This window comes from Elephantulus edwardii, unplaced genomic scaffold (genome assembly GCF_000299155.1).
Source record: "Elephantulus edwardii isolate Elephantulus edwardi_28Jun2011 unplaced genomic scaffold, EleEdw1.0 scaffold00150, whole genome shotgun sequence".
Classification (NCBI taxonomy): Eukaryota; Metazoa; Chordata; class Mammalia; order Macroscelidea; family Macroscelididae; genus Elephantulus; species Elephantulus edwardii.
In genome coordinates this window covers 2,756,566-2,781,191 of record NW_006399900.1, presented here as the reverse complement: position 1 = coordinate 2,781,191, position 24,626 = coordinate 2,756,566, and the positions used below count along the sequence as shown (strand labels likewise).

Genomic DNA, 24,626 nt, shown 5'->3' with positions numbered 1-24,626 from the left:
AGGGTGAAATCTCTCTAAGGGAGGAGTGATAGGGAATGGCAAAGGACACACTGACAAAGGAGATTAATCAGAACTGGCTTTGACAAGCACTGTGGCAATGGGACAATTAAAACAAACTTTCAAGGAATATTCAACCTGAATCTTTCTGATCATATGGAGATTTTGGTAAGTATTTCTTTGAGTTTGTTATGTTTAATTTGTTTGTTTGTGTATAAAGGATGCTCATCTAGATGATAACATACTTATGATAAAAACAAAAGGGGGGAAATATGGGAAGCCAATACTAAATATTTGTAATAAACGGAATGCTATTTAAATTAAAAAAAGGGGGGGAAGAATAATAACCACACACAAAAAATAGCCTATTGTAGCTCTCATCCTTTGTAGTTTTTCATGCTACAAAACCAAAAATGCTTATGGCTCTTGAACATCTCTTTATTATTTCTGTGATATGGAGTGTTTCCCATTTCAGGAATGTAACAAGGCACCTGCTTCCAGATCGTTTGTCTACAAGATTGGTGTTCATGCGAGAAGACTTCCCAGACACTCCCTCCACTCCGCACTTGGTCTTTACCGGCATACGCTGCTAGCGCTATCATCCTATGAGAATGTGACTGCTCATTGTGTGTCTGTCTTCACTGTTACAGAGCGAGCTCCTAGAAGTTATGTGTTTGACTTGTCTGTGAATCCACTGTAGCTAGACCATGAAGCTCAAGAAAGAGGTATGAATAGAACAGAAATTCTCAGAAAATCAGAGAAGTCCTGTAAAGACTACATTCCCAGGAAGATCAAGTTTTACATACACTTTGGAGATGCTTACCTTCCTTCCAGCTATGTAACCTCCTGAAGCGCCAAAGCTTTTAGTGAAGGTGCCCATGAACACATCGATATCACGAGGGTCCATTCCAAAGAATTCCACGACACCTCGGCCAGTGGGGCCCACGCTCCCAATGCTATGAGCCTCATCTATGTAGAGGTAGGCTTTGTATTTATTCTTCAGAGCCACAATCTGAGGCAGGTGCACAATGGAACCTTCCATGCTACATCACAAAAAGAAATGCTTATGAGTAACATTGAACTTTCTAGGAAGATTTGCACTGGTCCCCCTTCTGGTGTGTCTCAGCTAACCTGCAGGACATCAATCAGCCAGGAGTGAAGGAGGCACACCTTTCCTTTCTTCCTACTCTCCTTTTTCTCCTTGCCTTTTCCCTCTCTCCACTCTCCCTCTTCTCTTTCTTTTTCCTTTCCTCCCATTTCCTTCTCCTCCCTCTTTTCTCCCTTTCTTCCTAGTCTTAAAATAGACCCACACAGCATTTTCTGTTTTAATTGTTTTCAGGTTAGAATCCAGTGGTTTTATTAATATTCACAATGCTGGGAAACTACTATCAATACTTGTTTACAAAAATGCTTCATATCTCTAAATGAAATCTTAGTGCCCCCCAATCAATGAACATCCCTTCCCTCTTTCCTCCAGTTCTTGCTAAATACTCATAATCCACTAAATGAGAGTCAAGGACTTCGAACTCATCAGTCACGACACAGGAGAAAGATGTGCAGGTCTGTGTTTATAGATTACAGCCTTGGAAACTCCATGGGGAAGCTCCACTCTTAGAGGGTTGCCATGTGTGTGAGACAAAGGATATATTTGATTTTGGTTTATTTGTCTGTTTTTTAATTACTGATAATTTTTATGAGATCTCAGGAGTGGCATCCACTTCCTAAACAACATGCCTCTGAAAATCCTATGAACTTTGAGAAACAATAATTATAGAAAGGCTTCAGGTCTTTTATTCCTAGGGTTGCTATGAGTTGTGCTCAATTCAATTACAATCACCAGCAACATGGTGCCCTAGTGGTAAGAAGCTATGCTGCAATCTCAAAGGCTTGTGGTTCAAATCTACCAGCTGCTTCACAGGAGGACAGGCTAGCTCCTCTCATATGATTTACTACCTCTGAAAACCCTCTGGAGGGTCAGCTTTGAGTCAGTTCTTAGTGGCAAACAACAATTATGTTTAACATTAATAATGTTTAATTTTTCCTATGCTTCTGTAATTATTTTCTTAAGGCACATTTTATTTAAGGAAACCTTATTAATGTTGAAGAAATGTTCAAAAATTTCTGTGCATATTAAAAAATAATTTACATGAAATGAATTTGAATGTTTTTGTCTTGATGGCTAATTCCAAGTGAATAATTAGCTCACTGTATTACTGATGCCATTTGGTCTCATATTGACCTCATAAAGCTGATTTTTACAAGCAGACCACTCTGGACTCTATATATTTCAGTAGTTCTATTTGTATAATCTTCTGGAGGCGCGGTAGGTTTGAGGACTCTGAGCACGTGTGGTGGTTCTTTGGGGCCCATAAGGGGGTGGGCAGAGCAGACTAGCCAGATGAATGGGGGGTCTGGGGCAGGGAGTTTTCTAGAACTTGGGCGTGCCAGGCTGCTAAGACAATGAAAGGCCAAGCCCGCCTAGGGTCTTGGGGTATTTAATGCCAGCTGGATCCGGTCTCTGGCTTCTGGAGGGAGGTGGGTTTGGGGACTCCGAGCAGGTGTGGTGGTTCTTTGGGGCCCACGAGGTGTGGAGCCAAAGGTGGGTGACTTTTAATCCGCGACCCTCTGGCCTGTCTTTCATTGTTTTTGTTCAGACATTCCTCGAGGTCATATAGCCCTGGTGTACAAGTTGCTGTACAGCAGTCACTTGTGGTTGCCGTGAGGCTGAACACTGTGACACGGATTTGTCAAATGCATTAATGGCTGGTTACCCAATGTGGACAGAGAGTGGGGTGGAGCTCCCCGATGAAAACAAGCTTGGAAGGAGGAGTGGCATCCACATCCATAATAGCTTGTCTCCGGAAACCCTATGAACCTGGAGAGAGGAAGAAAGGCACCCAAGTGTCCAGGACTCTCCTTCATAGGGTCACTATGAGTTGCCTGCAACTTGATGGCACTTAACAACAATAACATCAACATAGAGAGAAAGATCAGCTGGCCCAGTGGACAGAAGGCGATCCTACCAAGCCAAAGGTGGGTGACTTTTAATCTGCGACCCTCGGGCCTGTCTTTCATTGTTTTTGTTCAGACACTCCTCTCGGCTGTATAGCCCTGGTGTACAAGTTGGCCTACCACGGTCACTTTTGGTTGCTGTGAAGCTGAACACTGTGACACTGATGTGTCAAATGCGTTAATGGCTGGTTAGCCAATGCGGACAGAGAGTGGGGTGGAGCTCCCCAATGAAAAAAAGCTTGGAAGTAGGAGTGACATCCACTTCCATAATAGCTTGCCTCCGGAAACCCTATGAACCTGGAGAGAGGAAGAAAGGCACCTAAGCGTTGAGGACTCTCCTTCATAGGGTCGCTATGAGTCGCCTGCGACTTGACAACACTTAACAACAACAACAATGACAAGAACAACAACAACAACATTTGTATACTATGTAGAACTCTACATTTTACCAGGCTGCCAATATTACTTAGTTATTTATGATCTAAATTGTTGCTTGAATTTCTAAAGATAAAAAGTGAGACTTTGTAAGTAAACCAGTATAAAAAGAAATTTTTTATACTTTTACAAAAGGTATAGGAAATAGCTGAATTTAAAGGACTCAGTGCAAAGCATTCAACATGGTATAAAACAAAAGTATCTGACAAAAGAAATATGTAGTGTTACAACGACTTAAATAAACCAATTTGTTGGTGGTGTTATTATGTACCATTGAGTCAGAATTAACTCATGGCTGACCCTCCAGTGGGTTCTCAGAGGCAGTTAATTGCATGAAAGAAGACTGTCCATCTTTCTCCTATAGAGTAGCTGGTGGCTTTGAACCTCATGCCTTTGTATTGGCAGTGCAACTCCTTACTACTAAGCCACTAGAGTGCCTACCCCAATTTAGACACAGAAATTTAAAACAAAGACAATGATTATTTCGGCACAAAGCAGAAGCAGTTCATGTGCACTTCTCATATCATTCTACAGAATACTGAGATCAAAGGTCAAGATTAAATACAATAAAATTTTATCACTTCATCAGCAAAAAAAAATAAGAGAGACTTAAAAGCACACAGAAGACTATTATTTAGTACTGTGCTGGTGTTATGTGCTGTCAAGTTGGAACTGATCCGTAGGTGACTCTCCAAGGGGGTTTCAGAGGCAGTAACTGTGCAGGAGAAGAGTAGTCTAAGAATTCTTGTCTGCAATGGAGGTGTGGGTTTGAATCCCACTCGAAAGTCCCCAGGCGCTCACTGGGGGAAAACAAAGGGCTTGGCAGAGTTGTCTTACTCTGCAGCATTAAAGCAGTGATCCTCAATCTTAAGCCATCAGAACTTGCCTTGTACCAGTTGCTATTGAGTATATTTCAGCTCATGGTGGTCCTGTGAGAGCAGGCATTTTTACGGCTAGGATAGCCGGAGCTTCCTTCGCAGGCATCTTTGGATGGGCTGGAATCCCCAATCTTTGGGTAAGAAGCTAAGGCTGTTAACACTTTGGCACCACCCAGGGCCACAGAACCCCGGCTTGTTCAGCTTTCTGTGACCAAATTATTTTCTGTTGATACTATATATTTCCAGTAGTGAGAGGCATGCTAAACCAAGGGAAAATAGATCTTGAGGTAATTTGGATTTTGATAATTTATTTGGGACACGGATGGCTCATGTAGCTTCTGGTGTTGGGATTAGCGGGGTGAGGCATGTTTCTTCGGATTCATGCAGCTAACCAGGCCTTTGCTAGGTGCTGCTACAAGCAGGTTGGCAGCTTCCTAAGAGACAGGCTCAAAGTCTTGTGGGCAATATATGTCCCAGGGGTTGTGTATGGGTAAAAATGTGGATTGCTGGCATGTTCTCGAGAGTTTCTAATCAGTGGTTCTAGTGAGGGCCGATGTTGTGTGAAGACGGAACTGACTCAGTGTCTGAGGCAATCAATAGTACAGAAGGAGATTGTCCATCCTCATCTCACCAAGCAGCTGGCGGATTTGGAGAGCAGGCTTTGGGATTGCAGCACAGCAGGCCCCCAGCGAGAGCTAAGCATTTTAATTTCGAAGAAGCCACTGCTGCTGGGTGGCAGACACTGCACTGCTGCTAGAGATGAGCCCTTTCATTCTATCTTAAAGTGCTTTATTTTTCATAGAGTGTAGACTGCAAAAACATGGCAAGTCCTGCAAAGGCAAACATAGGTGTGAAAAGTAAATAAAAGTTCATATGTAAACAATACCCTGGAATTTAGTAGCTTTGAGGAAGTTTAACTTTAATGGGTTATTGGGACATTTTGTAGGCTGTATCTATGTCATCCACAGTTTTGATTGCACTGGCAGAGAATTCTGGAAAAACATAACAATTCATGGTCACGCACACAAAAGAGCCAGTCAAACAATTCAAGCAATGTGCCAATGTAATTCAGGAAATATGCAATGGAATCAAATAATGAGAGGGACTTCTCCCCTCTTTCTTAGAAATTAAGTTAAACTTGATGCATTTCAAAGAGTAGTAAGTTTAAGTGTTGGCTCAACACAGGAGAATTCCAGTCATACAATATCCCAGAGCAAGGCGTGTGGGTTTGGAGGTGATGCGATGGCTTATTTTGGATGACTGAATTCAGATTTTAGTGGAATAAAGACTAATGTCTTATTTAATGAATTAGAGTTTTCTTTTGTGAAGAAAATGCCAGTATTTCCCAAGATTTAGTGTTTGTGAAAGTTGTTTCCATAGAAAGACAGACAGTGTGATCCTTGGACATTGTGGCCTCAGATTTTGGGTAGCTCGCTCCTCGGGAATGTGGACAACTTACCTGACACTATTGCTTCAGCGCCCTCATTTGTGAAATAAGGGTTAAGGCAGGACATAATTGGTAGTGTTCTCGGGATGCTGACAAGATGTAGTGCTTGGGAGCTCCCAGACACACGATGTGTTTATCCCCACTGTCTCAGAAGGAAGCTCTGAGAGAATGAGTCTGTTGAAACTGGATTTAAGGAACCTGAAACCCTTGACTGAGCTCTGTGTCCAATCTTTTAGGAAGGAGGTGTGTGGGGGTCAGACATAATAAACTGCTTTATTGCTTTGGCCTTCTAGAAATTTCTTCTTACCTTTAAAATGTTTTAAGTTGTTAAGACAAATATGTAAAAACCTGACGTGCCACAAGTGGCCGTTCTTTGTCCTGGAACTGAGCTTGGCAGGAGCCAAAGTTAAAGTTGAACAGAATTTGCAGACACTCAAGCCAACTAATTAGCCATCCGCTGGTGGGGCTGGTCTCGCTGCTGCTAGGAGCCTGCCCCACCTGGTTTATATTTCTTCCTCTAAGATTAATGACCCTACGGATACTGCTCATTTCCGGAGTTAACTCCGAGCACGAACGGAGTCCTAGGGAGAGCTCCACTTTTATAAGGAGTTATGCTCACCCGCATCAAGTTTTCATTTTCTCAATGTAACTAAACTTGAATTGAATCTTTACCTACAGTGCAGCGTTGGGCTTGGTGCGTGCACAAAAAAATGCTGTCTGTGCCATTTTGACGCAATGATACATGTGGAAAAAAACCCCAAAACAACGCCACACAAAACCCACAGTGCCAGAAATAATAAAAACGAAATGGCTCTTTATTCTATCTTCCTGAAGCAATGTTGGGTGTTTGTTTTGTTTTTTTTTTCTTTTGACTTCAAGGAGAAGAAAAACAACTGAAACACAACTGTGGGTACAGATAATTCCACTAGTTAATTTGATGCTCTGTGTGGGAACTTAAACCAGCAAGCCCTGAATAATTTCTTTATATCTTTTCTATTACATAATGTATTAGCTAAGTGACAAGACTCCTTTCTAAAAAGCCCTCTCTCAGCACCTTTCCTTCTACATATAAACTATATTACCTAAAGGCAGGATTTGGAATGAAACCACCAGTTTGCCAATTGCATTGGTGGAAAAAACTTCTTGGTGGGCCCGAAATATAACCCTGGACAAGGAAATTGGGAAAAGAGTTAAAAAATGAAAGAAAACTAATAAAAAAAAATAACATAGCCACGATTTCTTACTGTCTTTATTTCAGGTATAGAGATAAAGGATAGAGTTTACCTCTAAGTTCTTAGCCTTTTGCATATAATTTCAGGGAAGAGACTGATTTGCATTCTTAAAGTAAGTAGTGTTTTGAGAAGTCAAATATATAATACATGTAATTTGGGGGAGGGCTGAGTAATAATTTGTTATTAATAATTCAATGATAGTATTACTCATATATTAATGTTATTTTGGATGTTTGAGCTCAAGTTTATGCCTCCAGCCATTTGGGACCCGCCCCCTCCCTCCCCAGCTCCAGTGGTTAAGGAGCTGAACTTCCAACTCAAATGTAGGTGGTTAGAATTCATCAGCTGATAATATGGGCAGTCTCCTCCCAAGGAATTTATAGTCTCAGAACTGACTAGATGGCACACAATCACCACCATCACACCACCCCCCATCAGTATATTCTTTAATAAATGCGAGTTCTAAGTCACCATTCCAAAGAAAGGTGACCCAACTGAGTGTGGAAACTACAGAACAATGTCATCGATTTCACATGCAAGCAAGATTCTACTGAAGATCATCCAAAAACGATTAGAACAGCACGTCAGCAGAGAACTGCCGGAAGTCCAGGCTGGGTTTAGAAGGGGTGGTGGTACTAGGGATATTGTTGCTGATGTTAGGTGGATCTTGGCTGAAAGCAGAGAATACCAGAAGAATGTCTATCTGTTTTTCATTGATTATGCAAAGGCATTTGACTGCGTGGATCAAAACAAACTGTGGCTGACTCTGAGAAGAATGGGAATCCCAGAACATTTAATTGTGCTAATACGAAACCTATACTTGGACCAAGAGGCAGTAGTCAGAACAGAGCAGGGTAACACTGCATGGTTCAAAATAGGGAAGGGTGTACGCCAGGGATGCATCCTGTCTCCATACCTTTTCAACATGTATGCAGAGCAGATTATCTGAGAGGCTGGGCTCTATGAGGAGAATTGTGGCATCAAGATTGGTGGAAGATTTATTAACAATCTGCGTTATGCAGATGACACAACCCTGCTTGCTGAAACTGAGGAGAGGACCTCATGCACTTGCTCCGAAGGGTCAAGGACTGCAGCCTTCAGTATGGACTAAGGCTCAATGTCAAGAAGACAAAGATTCTCGCCACTGGACCAATTGTCAGCGTCAGGATGGATGGCGAAGAGATTGAGATTGTTCACAGCTTCAGTTTGCTCGGCTTCACAGTCAACACTCTTGGCACCAGCAGTCAGGAAATCAAAAAGCGTATCGCGATGGGAAAGTCTGCTGTTAGGGACCTCTCTAAGGTACTCAGGAGCAACAGTGTCTCTCTGGAGACTAAGGTGTGCCTGATACAGGCCATGGTATTTGCAATCGCTTGTTATGCATCAGAGAGTTGGACAATGACTAGGGAGGACAGAGGGACGGAGAGTGGACGCTTTTGAGCTGTGGTGCTGGAGAAGGGTACTGAATGTACCATGGACTGCCAGGAAAACAAACAGATTCATCTTGGAGAGGATTAAACCAAGCTACTCCTTGGAGGCAAGGATTCTGGGGCTTCGTCTGACATACTTTGGACATGTTGCCAGGAGGGACGGGTCCTTGGAGAGGGACATCATGCTTGGGAGGGTGGAGGGACAGCGCAGGAGGGGAAGACCCTCTATGAGATGGATTGATTCGGTGACTGGGGTAATCAGGATGGGTGTGTCAGAGGTGGTACGGTTGGCGCAGGATAGAGCAGGATTTAGGGCTGTTGTGAATAGGGTCGCTATGAGTCGCAAATGACTCGACGGCACATAACAGCAACAAGTCATAATGAGTTGACAAGAAATCCTCAGCTTCTCAAGAACTGAACAGTGTTCTCTTAAAAAAGGCTTGAAGAAAAACACAGAACATTAAGATAATATTCTTGTTCTTTTAAATAAAAACTCAAGGCATTTTAGACTGCATGTTTCCATCCCATTTTAGAGATGAAGAGGCTGAGGTACAGATGATTCATGCCGACTGTCAAATGATGGCTTTGCCCGCTTTTTGTCTTCACATGTTGACTCTTCTGTTTACATTGAGACCCTGGTTCTGCAAGGCCATGAGTTTGAATCGCATCTCTGCTTGCTTTTAGTTATCTATCTTGGGCAAGTTATCTGAGCCTTGGGAATTCAGTTTGGGTGGCATCAATTGTTAACAAGCTCAGCATGTAACTGAAATTTGAAGGTTCAAGCTCATCTAGAGATGCCTTTGAAGAAAAGACCAGGCTACTGCTGCCAAAAGAGCACCAGTGGGGCTACGGTGTGCTCTGGCCTCTGGAACGGCCCTGTTGTGTTGTCTTTAGATGCTCGTTGCAACTCATTTTGAACCCATGTACCACGGAAGGGAATTCTACCTGATCCATACCATCTTCACAACTTGTTTTGCACAAGCTCCTTGTTGAAGCCAGTGTCAATCCATCTCATTGAGAGTCTTCCTCTCCTTCACTGACACTTTACTTTTTCACTCTTAATGTCTTTTTACAAAGATAACATGCCCAAAGTTTGTGACACAAATTCTCCTCATCCTTGCCTCTAAGGAGCACACAGGCTATATTTCTCCTAAAATAAATTTCTTATGTTCTTTTGGCAGTCTGTGGCATATTCAGTACTCTTCACTAACTCTACAATTCAAAGATGTCAATTTTTCTTCAGTTTTCCTTATTCATTGTCCAACTTTCACAAAGCATTCAAAAACACCATTGCTTGGGTCAGTCAGTTACATCTTAGTCTTCAAAGTGATATCCTTGCTCTCTAGCACTTTAAAGAGATCCTTCACAGTGGATTTGTCCAATGAGTCAGGGACATTTTATTTATAAGTATGCTAAAAGTAAATTCCCTCACTTGGCCCTGTCCTCTGGATGAATGAAGAACAAACAAGCTTTGAGATTCAGAAGACTTGTTATTTCCCAAACTACAACTTCTTCAATTGAAAAGAAAATTTGATGAAGACAGTTACCCTTGTTGTGGGCTTTAAGAATTATGTCTTCTGCTAGGTGCTCACATGACCCCATTCTTCATGAAAGGCACTTGGGACATACACACACAGCCGTAAGGGGTGAAGTCTGGATTGGAACCCAAGTCATAGGCCTGCCTCCAAAATTTGAGCTCCTTTAAATTCAACATATAAATAATAATAGCAAGATCATCTATGAATGGTAATATAATTATTATTATTACTTTTGTAGAGTTACTCGAACATTTTGGAGGTCATACCTGACTTTGGCTGACTCGCCTTCTGCTTGGGACTTTCTGATTTGATTGACTGCTCTTTTAGGAGTTATGGAAAAAGTGACTTATGTGGACTGCTCGTGGTAGTACATGGGAGCGTATGTTGTTCTTGGTGACAGGCTGCAGGCAAGAGATTAATAAAAAACCTTGAGGAAAAAAACTCAAAGGGGGATATGTGTGGACTTTTAACACGTTAATGTCTACAGTGCTTCTGTGAGAACTAGACGTGCGTTTGTCAACTACTGACTTTGTATTCTTCACCTTAACCCTTTGGAAAACCTAGAAGGAAGTGACTTCTATTTTCTTTCTTCCCCACCCCCCACCCCCAAGACAGCAGCAAATAAGAACATCTGGGTAAAGGCTGTTCCTCTGAGGTTGTGCCCCTGGAAATCCACTCTGTTATTATTATGTACCATCGAATCAGAACCAACTCATAGGTGACCCTCCTGCAGGTTCTAAGAGACTGTAAATCACTCAGGAGGTGATTGCCTATCTTTCTCCCCCCGAAAAGTGAGAAGATTCAAACTGTGTGGTTTTGGCTTGGCAGTGCTACTCCTTACTGCTAAGCCACCAGAGCTCCCTGGATCTCTGCTCTAGACTAACTTTATTTTACAGACAAAGAAGCTGAAATCCAAGAGGCACTGAGACCTGTGCCTTGTTTCCTATCTATGAACATAGCTTTTCAGGCAATAGTCTCTTCTAAAGATAGAATTCCTGTGTGGATGAGAAGAAAGGAACTACTTTGCCAAGGCAAGTCTATGGAGGATGGAAACCTTATTCTCTGTAAATCCCAGGGTAATTGGGCTACCATGCTAGTTTGTCTCCAAAAATGACTGCTCACAATACACCCTATTCTTCTGCACATAAGGGACTTCACCCATCAGAGGCTGGGCTCTGATTTCCATCCTCTGGAATCTGGGCCAGCCCTGGGTTTGCTTTGCTTAGGAGGGGTGCGGATTAATGTCTAAGGTGTTGAATATTTTTGCTTTCACTCTCTTGGAGCCAGTGGCTGTGTTGTAAGGTAGTTCTGGACAGATTAATAAGACTAAATAAAGAAAAAAAGAGAAAGACAAAAACAGAACACCTTAATCCTCAACTGACAGTCAGCGCCAAGGGCCCAGATATGTGTCTGTGGATGTTTTCAATGTTCAAGCCAGAGCCTAACTCCCAAATCAATTTAGTCACATGAATGGTCCATCTGTCCTCCAGCCTTCTTTGCAGCCATACTCCTCATACACATCCTTTATGTCTCTATTTTAACATTTTCCACTTCTCAGTAATTATCTCACAGGAAGCATTTGCTTTGATGTGTAACCACAGGGTTGACGGGGAATTGTTTTTGGAACAGTCACTTTGGGGTCATGTTTTCACGGCTCCTTGACTAAGGCAGCCACAAGAAGATGCTTAAGAGCAAGTTCCATTTCAACAACAACAGTCGATTTATTTATTCTTTTTTTACATAATTTTTAAATTTTATACTGGATTGCACACACAATTCATATACATTGTGTTTCATTCATAGGCATTGTGTTTCACACATACCTTCATTCACATTATGTTTCATATGATCATTTCCATGCACTGCATTTTATAAAACAAACAGTCAATAAATTACTTCAGCCATGAGTTGGAACGAAAAAAAGTACAACTTTTGATGATGGATTAGTGGCCGTTCTGAGTTAAAAGTGCATGAAAACTTAGGATTACGATTGTCTGTTACCTCTACTCTCCCTCCAAAAAATCAGAGGCATATATGTCACCATTTTGAGGAAAGAAGAAGGTCACTTATTCGTATTTGGTTGCCAACCATGGGCCAGGTTCATGTCTTCGGAGTCTGGTGAGCCTATCCATAAAGATGTTTTGGTACTGAATAACCAAATTTCAAAAGGTCTTTGACATCCTAGTGTATTGTTATGGTTTTTGTTAAGTGCTGCCTAGTCAATGTTAAAGACATCATTCTGGGGAAGGTGGAGGGTCAGAGAAAGAGAGGAAGAACGTCAACGAGATGGACTGACACATTGAGTACGGCAATGGACTGAAGTCAACGTGGACTCCTGACTACCTTATGAACAACAGATCTGAACCTTGTCCTGTTCCTGAGCCAACTCACCAACTCTGACACATTGGAGCCTATTGTTAGTCATGGTGTTAGTCCATCTTGTTGAAGGTCTTCTTCTCTTTTTCTGATTCTTCACCGTTCCCAGTGTGTCTTTTTCCAAGGATAGTCCCTATTGACGACAAAGTATGTGAGAAGTTTCACCATCTTTTCCTCTAAAGGACGCCCTGACTGCACTTCTACCAAGACGTACTTGTTTGTACCTTTGGCAGTCTGTGGGATATTTATTCAGTACTCCTCATCAATCCCACAATTCAAAAGCATCGGTTCATCTTTTGCCATCTTTAGTCATTGTCCGGCCCTCAGATGCATAGGAAGCAATTGCAAATACTCTCCATCACTGCTGGTCCAGTGGTAAGGGGTTCTTGCTTTTTGATATTGAAATGTAATCCCTATGGAAGTCTTTGATCTTCTGCAGCAAGTGTTTCAAGTCCTATTCATTTTCAGCAAGTGAGGTTGTGAATAGCACAGATTATTCAATCCTTATGCCACATTCGTCTTCACATAGTCTGGCTTCTTAAATTATTTGCTCAGCATGCAGGTTGAATAGGTTTGGATAAAGAGTTCAACCCTGACATATACTTTTTCTGGCTGCAAACTACGCAGTATTCCCTTGTTCTGTTGGGGAAACAGCTTTTTGGTCACAGCCAAAGATAATGGAAGGAATTAAGAAAAAAAAAGTAGTGATTTGAATAATACATGTCTATGAAAAATTCATATATATTCACAATGTGACTTTATTTGGAAATAGTGTCTTTGCACACTTAATTGGTTAAGGATCTCATGATCATATCATCTTGAATTTAGGAAGCTCATCACCATGAATTTGATTCTGACTCATAGTGGCCTCACACTACATGACAAAATTGTCCACCAAGATTTCCAAGGCTGTAGAGAAGCAGAGTGACATAATTTTCTCTCATAGAAATGCCAGTTCATTCAAAAACTGATTCTTTGTTAGCACTGATACACTTCAAACTATTTACTGCTGTATATTTGAGACTAACTCATAGCTGATTCTCTAGCAAGTTTCAGAGGCTGTAAATCACTGCCAATGAAAAGGCAGCTCAAATCCACTAGCTTCTCTGAAGGAGAAAGATGGACAATCTCCTCTCATGTGATTTACAGCCTTTAATTGGTGTTGTCTAACTCCCAGAGGTCGATGTTTCCCGTTCTCAGCTAATTGTGGACTTCAGAGTGTTACAACACTTACACATATGGACTTACCTATAGATACCTTCTACCAAGATGAGAATCTTTTTCCAAGCTCTGCGGGTACGTGGCTGGCCATAGATTATCGCGTCTCTCAAGTGCTTCTCGAGGTTCTGTGCATCTTGAAATGATAGCAAAAAGAAATGGAGTTAAGAGAGGGTTTTTACTTTTTTCCTCCATTTTCTTACTCTAGATGAATTCAGATCTCTCAGGCTTAGGGTCAGACCTAAATATTCAGAGACTCAAGAAGCAACTAGAGTGAAAGCTTAAAGGTTACTATCACTTAATTATGATAAGTTTAATGATCAGGGAGGTTTGTATTAGTACACAGAGTCAACCACACCAGTTTCTCCTCTGCTGTACATAAATAAAAACCATAATGAGATACAACCTTACCCCCACTAGGATGGGTAAGATTAAAAAAGAAATAAAACAAATGTTGGCATGATGTGGAGGAAATCTTTATGCAAAATGATATAACCACTGTGAAAATGTTGCCAGTTTCTCAAAAAGTTAAACACTGAGTTCCCATATGCTCCAGCAATTCCCCTCCCAGGCATATTTTCAGAAGTGAAAGAAGAGAAGTAACCAGAAAGCTGCAGCCAAGACTTACTGCAGCAGTAGTCATGATAGCCACAGAGTTGAGATGACGCAGTACTCATGAACAAACGAAGGAATAAACAGACTGTGATCTACATATTCACTGAAATATTACTGACCATAAAGAAAAATAAGGCCTTGATACATGGATGAGTCTTGAAAACAAGCCAACTGAAATAAGTCAAAGGATGAATACTATGTTATCCTATGTGGAAAAAAAAACACAACCCAAAACATCAATAGGAAAATGTATAGAAAACAAAAGTTACCTGGTATCATAGGTTCGTTGTACAAAATGGCTTTCCTAGTCTTGGACTCTGACTTTCACGGTCTGGCTAGATGGGAACGTGAAACAAAGTGGGTAGAAACAACTTGTGATGATATTAGTCAGTTTTCCCATTATTTCAGGTTTGAATTGAGCAAGTTTAACAGCACAAGAGGGCAATCTCATGGCCAGAGAGGAAGAAGTGGCAAAGAATACAACTCATGTCCTTCAAGGCCAGATATTCCGGTGACAGTCAAACCAGGACCTACGTGAGAATGTAGCAGCCTCAGTAGAGAACCAGAGACGTATGTGACACCAAGCTAACTTAGGACTCACAGAGCTATAGCTAGACTCAGGGATCTTTGTCCAAGTTTGAGCAAAGATTGGGGAGAACAACCAGGAAAGAATATAATAGATCAATGGGATCTTCTAAAAATCAAATCCCAACACACATTAAAAAAAAACACAACAAACCAACACAAAAACAAACAAACCACTTGTCTAGCAGGGTAAGAAGGAAAGCCACAGACTGAGGAAAAAAAAATTGATAATGCCATACTTGATAAGAGACTCATATCTAGAATTTGTGGAATAATTTTATCACCTACAAGATAAAGGTAAATAACCCAATCACTTAATGGGCACGGGATATGAATAGACACTTCACCAAAGAAGACATTCAGATGGCACATAAACACATGAGGAAATGTTCAAAATCCCTAGCTTTAATAGATGCAAATAAAAGCAACTATGAGGTATCATCTCACCCCTGTATCAATAGGAAAATTCAGCAGGGCAGAAATCAACAAATGCTGGTAAGGTTATGAAGAGAGTGGAACTATTATTCTCTGCTGGTGGGAGTGTAAAATGGAGGCTGTATGGTGCTTTCTCAAAAAGTTGGAAATAGAACTATGTGACCCAGCAATTACACTACTAGGAATATACCTTAAGTAAACCAGAGCTGCCAGTCAAAGAGATACATGCATCCATGTTTATTGCTACATTATTTACAATAGCAAAGAATGAAAGCAACCCAAGTGCTCACCAGCAAATGAATTGATAGAAACACTATGGTATATTCATATAATGGAAAACTGCACAGCACTGAGAAATAATAAGTCATAAAATATTACACAATATATCAATGAATGAATGGAAATCCAAGATATCTGTAAATGTTCATTAAGGTTAATAAAGTAAAGTAAAAAAATATTACACCATACATGTGTGATCCTTAAGGACATTATGCTGAGTGAAATATCTTAGTCATAAAATGACAAATATTGCATAACACCATTGTTATAAAACAGGACCAGCATGCGGGTTGGGAGGAAAGAGTGAAAAGAGGGGATAAATAATAAATACTGCCTTGGAACAGATGAAGGAAAGAACTGTTTAAAAGGAATATATGACTAGACATGATATGTATGACAACAGCCTAGAAAAAGGGTACATTGCAAAGAGGACTGGGGGAGAGGAGAGAGAAAGCTAATTGTGTAACAATGAATAAATATTAAAAAAAGAGTGAACTGTGGGAGGGCGAAGTGAGGGAGATGGTGTAAAATCTACAACAATTAATGAATGAAAATATAACTTTTTTGTAAACTTTTGTTAAAATCATAATTTAAAAAATTGGGTTTTAAAAGAAATAAAATGTGGAAAAAAATCAGTTGGGGAGAGACACCATAATTGGCGGGAGTGTTGGTCGCCTAGTGACAAGAAGTTACTTTGCAATTCTGAAGGAAAAAGCATAAGCAGTCTACTCCCACGTGATTAATCACCTTTGAAAACTCACTGGAGGGTTAACTATGGGTTGGCTCTGACTCTATGGTATAATCAACAAGACTAAAAACAAGAGAGCTTTGTTTCTCTGATCTAAATCGTAAGGCTAAAAATAAAAATGTCTACAAGCACTCTTCAGAAGCCATCCTAACTGAAGAATTGTATCCTGCCAACTTCCTTAATTCAGTGTTCTCTGGTGCAACATTCAGAGTCTTTTCTGACATCCATTTTGGTCTTCTCTTCCTCCTCTGTCTTTGCAATGAGGTTTTGCATTCATCCTGGGTGATATTCTTGATATCTTTCCACAGCTCATCTGGTTTTCGCTCATTAGTGTTCAAGGTCTCAAACCTGTTCCTGAGATGGCTTTGAAATTCTGGTGGGATAGACCCAAGGTCATATTTTGGTTCCCGTGGATTTCACTTAATTTTCCTTAGCTTCAGCTTAAATTTGTGTAAGAGTAGTTGGTGGTCTGTTCCACAATCAGCTCCTGGCCTAGTTTTCACAGCTGATATTGAACTTCTCCAGTGATTCTTTCCACAGATGTAATCAATCTGATTCCTATGCATACCATCTGGTGAAATCCATGTGTATAACCTTGTTTATGTTTCTTATGAAACGTATGTGCAATGAATAAATCACTGATTGGGTAAAATTCTACTGTTCCATCTCCAGCTTCATTTCTGTCACCAAGTCCATGTTTTCTAACTACTGATCCTTCTTCGTGGTTCCCAATTTTTGCATTCCAATCACTCATTATTATGAATGCATCTTGATTGCATGTTTGATCGCTGACTGGAAAAGGTGGTAGAAGTCTTTTCTTTCCTTTTTGGCTCTGGTTGTTGGTGCATATATCTGAATGATAGTGGTATTCACTGGACTTCCTTGTATACATATGGATACTAGCCTGTCACTCACAATATTGTATTTCAAGACGGATCTAGGAATGACTTTTTTAACTATGAAAGCAACACCATTTGTATCCACCTTTTCATCTCCAGCATAGTAGGTCATATGATCGTCTGACTCAAAATGGTTCTATGAGGAAAAATGTGGCATCAGGATTGGAGGAAGACTCATCAACAATCTGCATTATGCAGATGACACACCCTGCTTGCTGAAACTGAGGAGGACCTGAAGCGTTTGCTGCAAAAGGTAAAGGAATGCAGCCTTCAATATGGATTGAAGCTCAATATCAAGAAGACAAAGATTCTCACCACTGGGCGAATTGGCAGCATCATGATGGATGGTGAAGGGATTGAGATTGTAAACAGCTTTAGTTTGCTTGGCTTCACAATCAACACTCTTGGCACCAGTAGCCTGGAAATTAAAAGACGCATTGTATTGGGAAAGTCTGCTGTCAGAGACCTCTCCAAAGTACTGAAGAGCAATGATGCCAATATGGAGACTAAGGTGCGTCTGATACAGGTCATGATCTTTGCAATTTCTTGCTATGCATCAGAGAGCTGGACTAGGGATGATAGAAGGAGAATTGATACCTTTGAGTTGTGGTGTTGAAGAAGAGTATTGAATATTCCTTGGACTGCTAAAAGAATGCACAGATTCATCCTGGAGAGGGTAAAGCCAGGCTGCTCCTTGGAGGCAGGGATTCTGAAGCTTCATCTGAGATACTTTGGACATGTTGCAAGGAGGGACTAGTCCTTGAAGAGGGAAATCGTGCTTGGGAGGGTGGAGGGACAGCACAGGAGAGGAGGACCTTCTATGAGGTGGATTGGTTGAGTGGCTGGGGTAATGGGGTAGATGTGTCAGAGACAATAAGATTGGTGCAGGATAAAGCAGGGTTTAGGGCTATAATAAATAGGGTTGCTAAGTTGCAACCAACTTGACAGCATATAACAACAACAACTTCCCTAATAAAATCCATAACAGTGCATATGTTCTGTGAGATCAGTGTGATTTTGAACCAAGTAGTAGAGCAGTAAAATTGGTTTTAGAATTAAAGTTGAAGAAGGTTGAAGTCATGTCTAACATTATGGAAATTGATTTTGTATTGTGGACATTACAGATAGGGACTGTTCTGTTCCCCTTTGTGAAGTGCATACAGGCCAAATGTGTCCTCCTCACATCACTCATACATTGTTTTGTACAGATTATTTGTGGTTCTCAGTGTTGGGAAAAGAGGATGTAGTGAGTTTCTATTTATGGTGACTGAGGATTTAGCAATGATTATGGATACACCATATAATTGATATAATTCATAACACTTGAAAAGTGTTTCATGAAATCCTACATTAGCTGCGTCTCTTAGGTTTAGGGTTTGTTACAAGGCTAACATTAACTCCTGAAGATATGATTATCTTTTACCAATTATTTACACATGAAAGTTTTACAGCCAGGTTTGCATGGAGAGAAGCATTATTGCTACAAGTCTTACACTCTGCGACTTGACTTTCACCATACTACCTCTACCTCACTTACTCATGAACAAGTTCAAAGTGAAGCTAGAGAAAATTAAAAGAAGTCTGCAACAACTAATACATGAGCTTGATTCTGTCACACTTGAGTTTCAAAATCTCAAGAATGAGTTTGATGCATGGAAAACTAAAGATAGAAGACAGATGACTTGTGGGATGACATCAAGGATACTATCCTTGAAGACAACAAAAGGTCATCATGACAGGGGAGAAAGAAAGAACCAAAATGGATGTCAGAGTAGACCCTGAAAATTGCATTAGAATGAAGAGAGGCAAAAACAAAGATTGTTGAACTGAAAGAGATGAAAGAAAGAGTTCAAAGAGCAACTTGAAAAAGCAAAACAAAGCATTTAACAAAACTTGTGAAGAACAGGAGTTAGAAAACCAAAAGAGAAGAACTTGTTGGTGTTTATCAAGCTGAAAGAATTGAAGAAAAAACTCAAGCTCCAAGTTGCAATACTGAAAGATGCTATAGGCAAAATCTTGAATAATACAGAAAGCATCAAAAGAAGATGGAAGGAATACACAAGGTCACTGTTTCAAACAGAATAATTTCACAAAGTATCGTATGATCAATGACCACTGGTAATGAAGAAGTTCAAGCTGCACTGAAGGCATTGGCAAAAAATAAGGCCCCTGTGATTAATGGAGTAGTAATTGACATGTTTCCATAAACAGATGCAGCACATGCTCACTAGTCTATAGCAGCCAGGAAATTTGGAAGACAGTTAACCTGGCCAAGTGACTGGAAAAGATCCGTATTTGTTCCTATTCCCTAAAAAGGTGAGCAGGAAGAATGTGGAAACTATTAAACAATATTATTAATATCACATGCAAGTAAAATGATTGTAAGAGTATATTGCCAGAGACTTCAATTAAAGTCTTCAATATGGATTATATTTCAAGGATAAGAAAACAAAAATTCTCACCACTGAACCAATAGGTAGTATCGTGATAGATGGAGAGGAGACTGAGGTTATCAATAATTTAATTTTACTTGGATCCTCAATCAATATCCATTGTAAAAAGTCAAGAAATCAAATGATATGTTGCATTGAGAAAATCTGCTATCAAGATCTTCTCCAAAGTTCTAAAGAGGCAAGTATATCAGTTTAAAGACTAGGATTCAACTAATCAAAGCCATGGTCTTTTTAGTTAACTACAATGGATGTGAAAGTTGGACTAATGAATAAAGATGATAGAAAAAGAATTAATGACTTTTAATTGTGAATGGAGAAGAGTATTGGATATCTCAATGACTAACAAAAAAAATTAAACAGATCTGTCTTGGAGAAAGGATAGAGTGCTCCTTTGAGACAAGGATGGTGAATCTCACATACTTTGAGCATGTTATTAGGACATTGATAGTCCTTACAAAAAACTAGGCTGGGGAAAGTGGAAGGTCAGAGAAAGAGAGGAAGATCCTCAACAAGATGGTTTTACATAGTGGCTGTAACAATGGGCTTGACTCTATGTTGGTGATGGTGGTTTGGGACGGCGCAAGGCTCAGATCTGTTGTTCGAAGGGTTGCTATGAATCTTAGTCAACTAGATGACACTTCAAACAACAAAAGCAACTAAAATTTTAAGAAAATATCTTGACACCTATATTACAAAACCACTCATGAATACTTGTGTTCCCTGTAGTATTACTTATAGTAGTAGAAAGATGGAAACAACCTAAGTGATCATTGAGGGAAGAATAAAGAGAATGGAATATATATATATATATTATATATAATATATATTATATATACATATACATACACACAATGGAATATTACACAGCCATAAAGGGTAATAAATTCTCTAGACATATTCTAATTTGGATTAATCTAAAGGGCATGGTTCTAAGTTAAGTAACTCTGTCATAAAAATGCCATATATTGTATTATCTTGGCTCAGGATAGGGCAGGGTTCAGAGCTATTATACAGGTGAGTGGATGGCATATAGCAATAAAAACAAGTATAAAACTGAGACAAATGTTCATTAGTGGTTATGAGAGATGGGTGAGAGAAGGAGAAAGGGGAAATCATTCTCCAGATGTTGTTGTAAAGTACAGCTCATGGTGACCCTACCAGCAGCAGATCAAAACCTCATCCTCTTCTGTGCCACCATCGCAATCTCTGCCATGCTCAAGTTCATTACTGCAGTCGTTGTGTCAGTCTATCTCATTTCATTGAGCCCTTGCTTTTCCCAAGCACTAGTGTCTCTTGATAACATGCCCAAAGAATTTGAACCAAGCTTCACCATTCTTGCCTCTAAGGAATGTCTGGGTTTCATTTCTTCATAGACACAGATTTAATTGTTGTCACTGTGTACCAGTGAGTCAGAAGAGACCCAGAGCTGACCCTCCAGCAGGTTTTCAGAGGCAGTTACTCACACAGAAGAAGATTGCTTATCCTTCTGTGGAGCCGCTGGTGGATTTGAACCACATGCCTTTGGAATTGCAGCACAGATTCTTACCACTAGGCCACCAAAAGAGACACTTATCTATTTTGATGATGGTAAATGCAGAATCAGCTGTGGGTGACGGGTCTACACTGTGACTGAAGAAAATAATGCCAGTAAGAAACACATAGAGGAAAAAGGCATTTGTGATAAAGAATGTGACATATATAATGTCGCAGCGACACCAATAACCACTAGAATTATTTGTATCACTACACATGTTTATATGTATGTATGTATGTATGTATGTATGTATGTATAAAGATATATGCACACATACCAATATATCTTGAGCTCTAGTGGCCTAGTGGTAAAGGGTTGTGCTGTTAACCCAAAAGTAAGCTGTTTGAATTTACTAGTTGCTCTGTAGGAGAAAAATAGGCAATCACCTTCTGTGTGATTTACACTCTCTGAAAACGCCCTGAAGTGTCAACTATGAATTAGTTCCTACTCGATAGCACTTAGTAACAACAACTAGTATATTTAGATGTATGTGTATGCACTAATACCCACAAATACTGCATGGCGCCACTGTTGCAAAGCAGGGCTGACCTCACGTTTGGGAGGAGACTGAGAAGGATGGGTTCAATAATGTATACTCCATTGAAACAGGTGAGGGAGAAAACTTTTTAAGAGGGAAAATTATTAGGTATTTTTGTCATGACAGGAGTCCAGAGTGAAGGCTGTATAGTGGAAGGGACCTGGGGGAGGGTTTGTAAAACAATGAAAAAATTTTTCTTTTACTTTTCCAAGAGGGTAGTGTTCTAGGGGGTAGGGTTGGGAGGGGAGAAAAGTGCAACAGTGAATGAATGGAGATCCAAAGTCTTTGTAAATTTTCATTGAAATTAATGATAAATTTAAAAAAATCCCAATGGCACTACAGTTATGAATACTTGTTAGACATAAATACATCAGGAGATTAGTCTTCTGGGTCTGAAGTCTTAGAATACAGTTTCACAGGACAATTAATAAAATAGTGAACATGGGAATTCTGGTGGCGCATGGGAACTCTGGTGGCCTAATGGTAAGAGTTATGTTGCCAACTCAAAGGCACACAGTTCAAATCTACCAGTTGCTTCATGGACAGAAGAAGGGCAGACTCCTTCCATGAGATTATTTGCTTCTGAAAGCCTGTGGAACATTAGCTTTGAGTTAGTTCTAACTTGATGACATATAAGGAAAAGAACAGCCAATAAAGTTTATACTCTATTTCCCAATGTGATGCATAGTGCCTGGGATATTAAAAGCTTGTGAACAATCATTTAAGACATAAGACAGATTTCTATGTATCTGGAGTGAAAGAAAATGAAGAGAAGCAAAGATGCAGAAGAGCTAGTTTATATGGCTAATGGTCTAAACGAATCGTGGTCTCATCTTTCCGGAGATCAGAAGAACAGGATAGGGCTTAGATACCCTTCCCAACCTTTCAGATCAAAGTCACAATAGAACTGAAAGTCTAGGTTTGCTTGGATTGTTGAGATTAGAGGAGTATCTGAGACTACTGTCCTGAGAAAGTTTTAAAACCTTAAACTAGAAGCTGAAGTTTTAAATTGAGACTATCTCCTGATATCACCTGTCAGCTAAATGATAGATTAGTTTACATTATAAAGAATTTCACTTGCAAGTCCTACACATTTTAATAAAAATAACCTTTACAAGATCGAAGGCTCAACAATTACTCTAGAACAGAGATGGAAGGGTAAGGAAGTAAGAGAATGAAATTGTTGAAAATAGAATATTCAGAAGAGAATAAATGAAAATGTTAACAAATAAAAAAAAGCTATCTGATATTGCCAAGATATCAACTATCTGTGTAGTAATTGCTAAAGGAAACCGAATCTGCTGTGTAAACTTTCACCCAAAACACATTATTTAACCAAACCAAACCAAACCAAACCAAAACCTTCAAGGAAATGGAATAATTAATTACTCTTTTGCAAAAGATATTAATGCTATTTTTGGCAATTTCCACATTTCTTTGGATCACTGTTCTTGGGAGTAAGAACAAATATATATATATATATAAATTTTTTTTTTAGTTAGAAGGCTAAGTAGCTATTCTCTAAATTTTCTTGCAAAGATGATAAGTGCATAGTACATCCAGGGCTGCAACTGTCAGTTGGTATTCCACTGATTCCCGGGACCTTATTTTTTGCCAATGCCTTCAGTACAGCTTGAACTTCTTCCTCCATTATCACTGGCTCTTGATAATATGGAACTTCCTAAAATATTTCACTGTCATCCAATTCTTTTTGATTCTCTGATTCTGTGTATTCCCTCTATCTTCTTTTGATGTGTCTTGGATCATTCAAGATTTTTTTTTTCCATAGCATCTTTCAGTATTGCAACTCAAGGATTAAATTTATTTTTTAGCTTTTTTTTTAACTTGATAAATGCCAAACGAGTTTCTCCTTTTTATTCTTCAGTTCAACTCTCTGCAAATTACATTATCATATTTGCTTGTTTTCTTGAGTTGCCCTTTGGACTCTTCTGTTAAGCTCTTCTTGATACCCTACTGTAATTTTCAGAATCTCTTTTGACATCTGTTTTCAATTTTTCTTTCTCCCCTCTCTTTGTAATGACCTTTTGTTCTCTTAGTGGATGATATCCTTGTCATTCCACAGCTCAACTGGTCTTTGATCCTCAGTGTTCAATGCTTCAAACCTATTCTTAAGATAATTTTTAAATTCAGATGGGATAGACTCAAGATCTTATTTTGTTCCATGGACTTGTTTTAATATTTTTAAAAGATTTATCTTATGCTGATTTACATACAAAGTTCATAAAGTTCATGTACATTGTTTTTCACACCAGACCTTTCTTCTTTCCTTCACCAATTCCTTCCTCTACCCATCAAATTGTGCGACCCTATATTTAAGCTCCCCTCCATCCTTGTATATTGTTTACAATAATGGTCTTATACAGTATTTGTCTTTATGAGCCTGAGTTAGTTCACTTAGCATAATGCTCTCCAATCCCTCTCATGTTAGATAATAATTTGTAAAATCATTGCTCTTGCGTGCTGCATAGTATTCCATTGTGAGAATGTACTGTAATTTCTCAGTCCGTTCCATTGTGGTTGTGCATTTGAGTTGTTTCCATGTTCTTGGTGTGGTATATAATGCTGCTATGAACATTGGTGTACAAGTCTCTGTTTGTGCCCAAGTTCTTGTATAGAAAACAATGTATATGAACGAAACATACTGTAAAGGTATTATTATATGAAAATTAAAAAAAAATTGAAAAAGAAGCCCTGGTGGCATTTATTAATGAAAAGGTCTGTGATAAGCACCCACCAGTTGCTCTGGAGGAAAAAGATGTAGTAGTTGGCTTCTGTAAAGATTTATGGTCTTGGAAGCCCAGAAGGGCAGCTCGGCTCTGTTCTGCAGGGTCTACGTCAGAATAGACTCAACCTCTATGCATTACATCATTGACCACTAGATGGCAGCCGAGGAAACGAAAAAGAAAGAGGAAAAATTCCCCACAGAAACTAGAAACTGCTTTTGCGGGGGTGGGGT

At 39.7% G+C, this 24,626-nt stretch overlaps 1 protein-coding gene across 1 annotated transcript in view; it reads right to left on the bottom strand.

The window, feature by feature from the left end:
- Nucleotides 1-24,626, bottom strand: part of SPTLC3 (serine palmitoyltransferase, long chain base subunit 3) — a 263,731-nt gene that overhangs the window by 89,932 nt on the left and 149,173 nt on the right. The window contains exons 7-8 of the mRNA XM_006894749.1: nt 13,594-13,699; nt 821-1,040 (exon numbers count right to left, since the gene is read on the bottom strand). Coding sequence (XP_006894811.1) covers nt 821-1,040; nt 13,594-13,699 — 326 coding nt within the window. The remainder of the gene's footprint in view (nt 1-820; nt 1,041-13,593; nt 13,700-24,626) is intronic.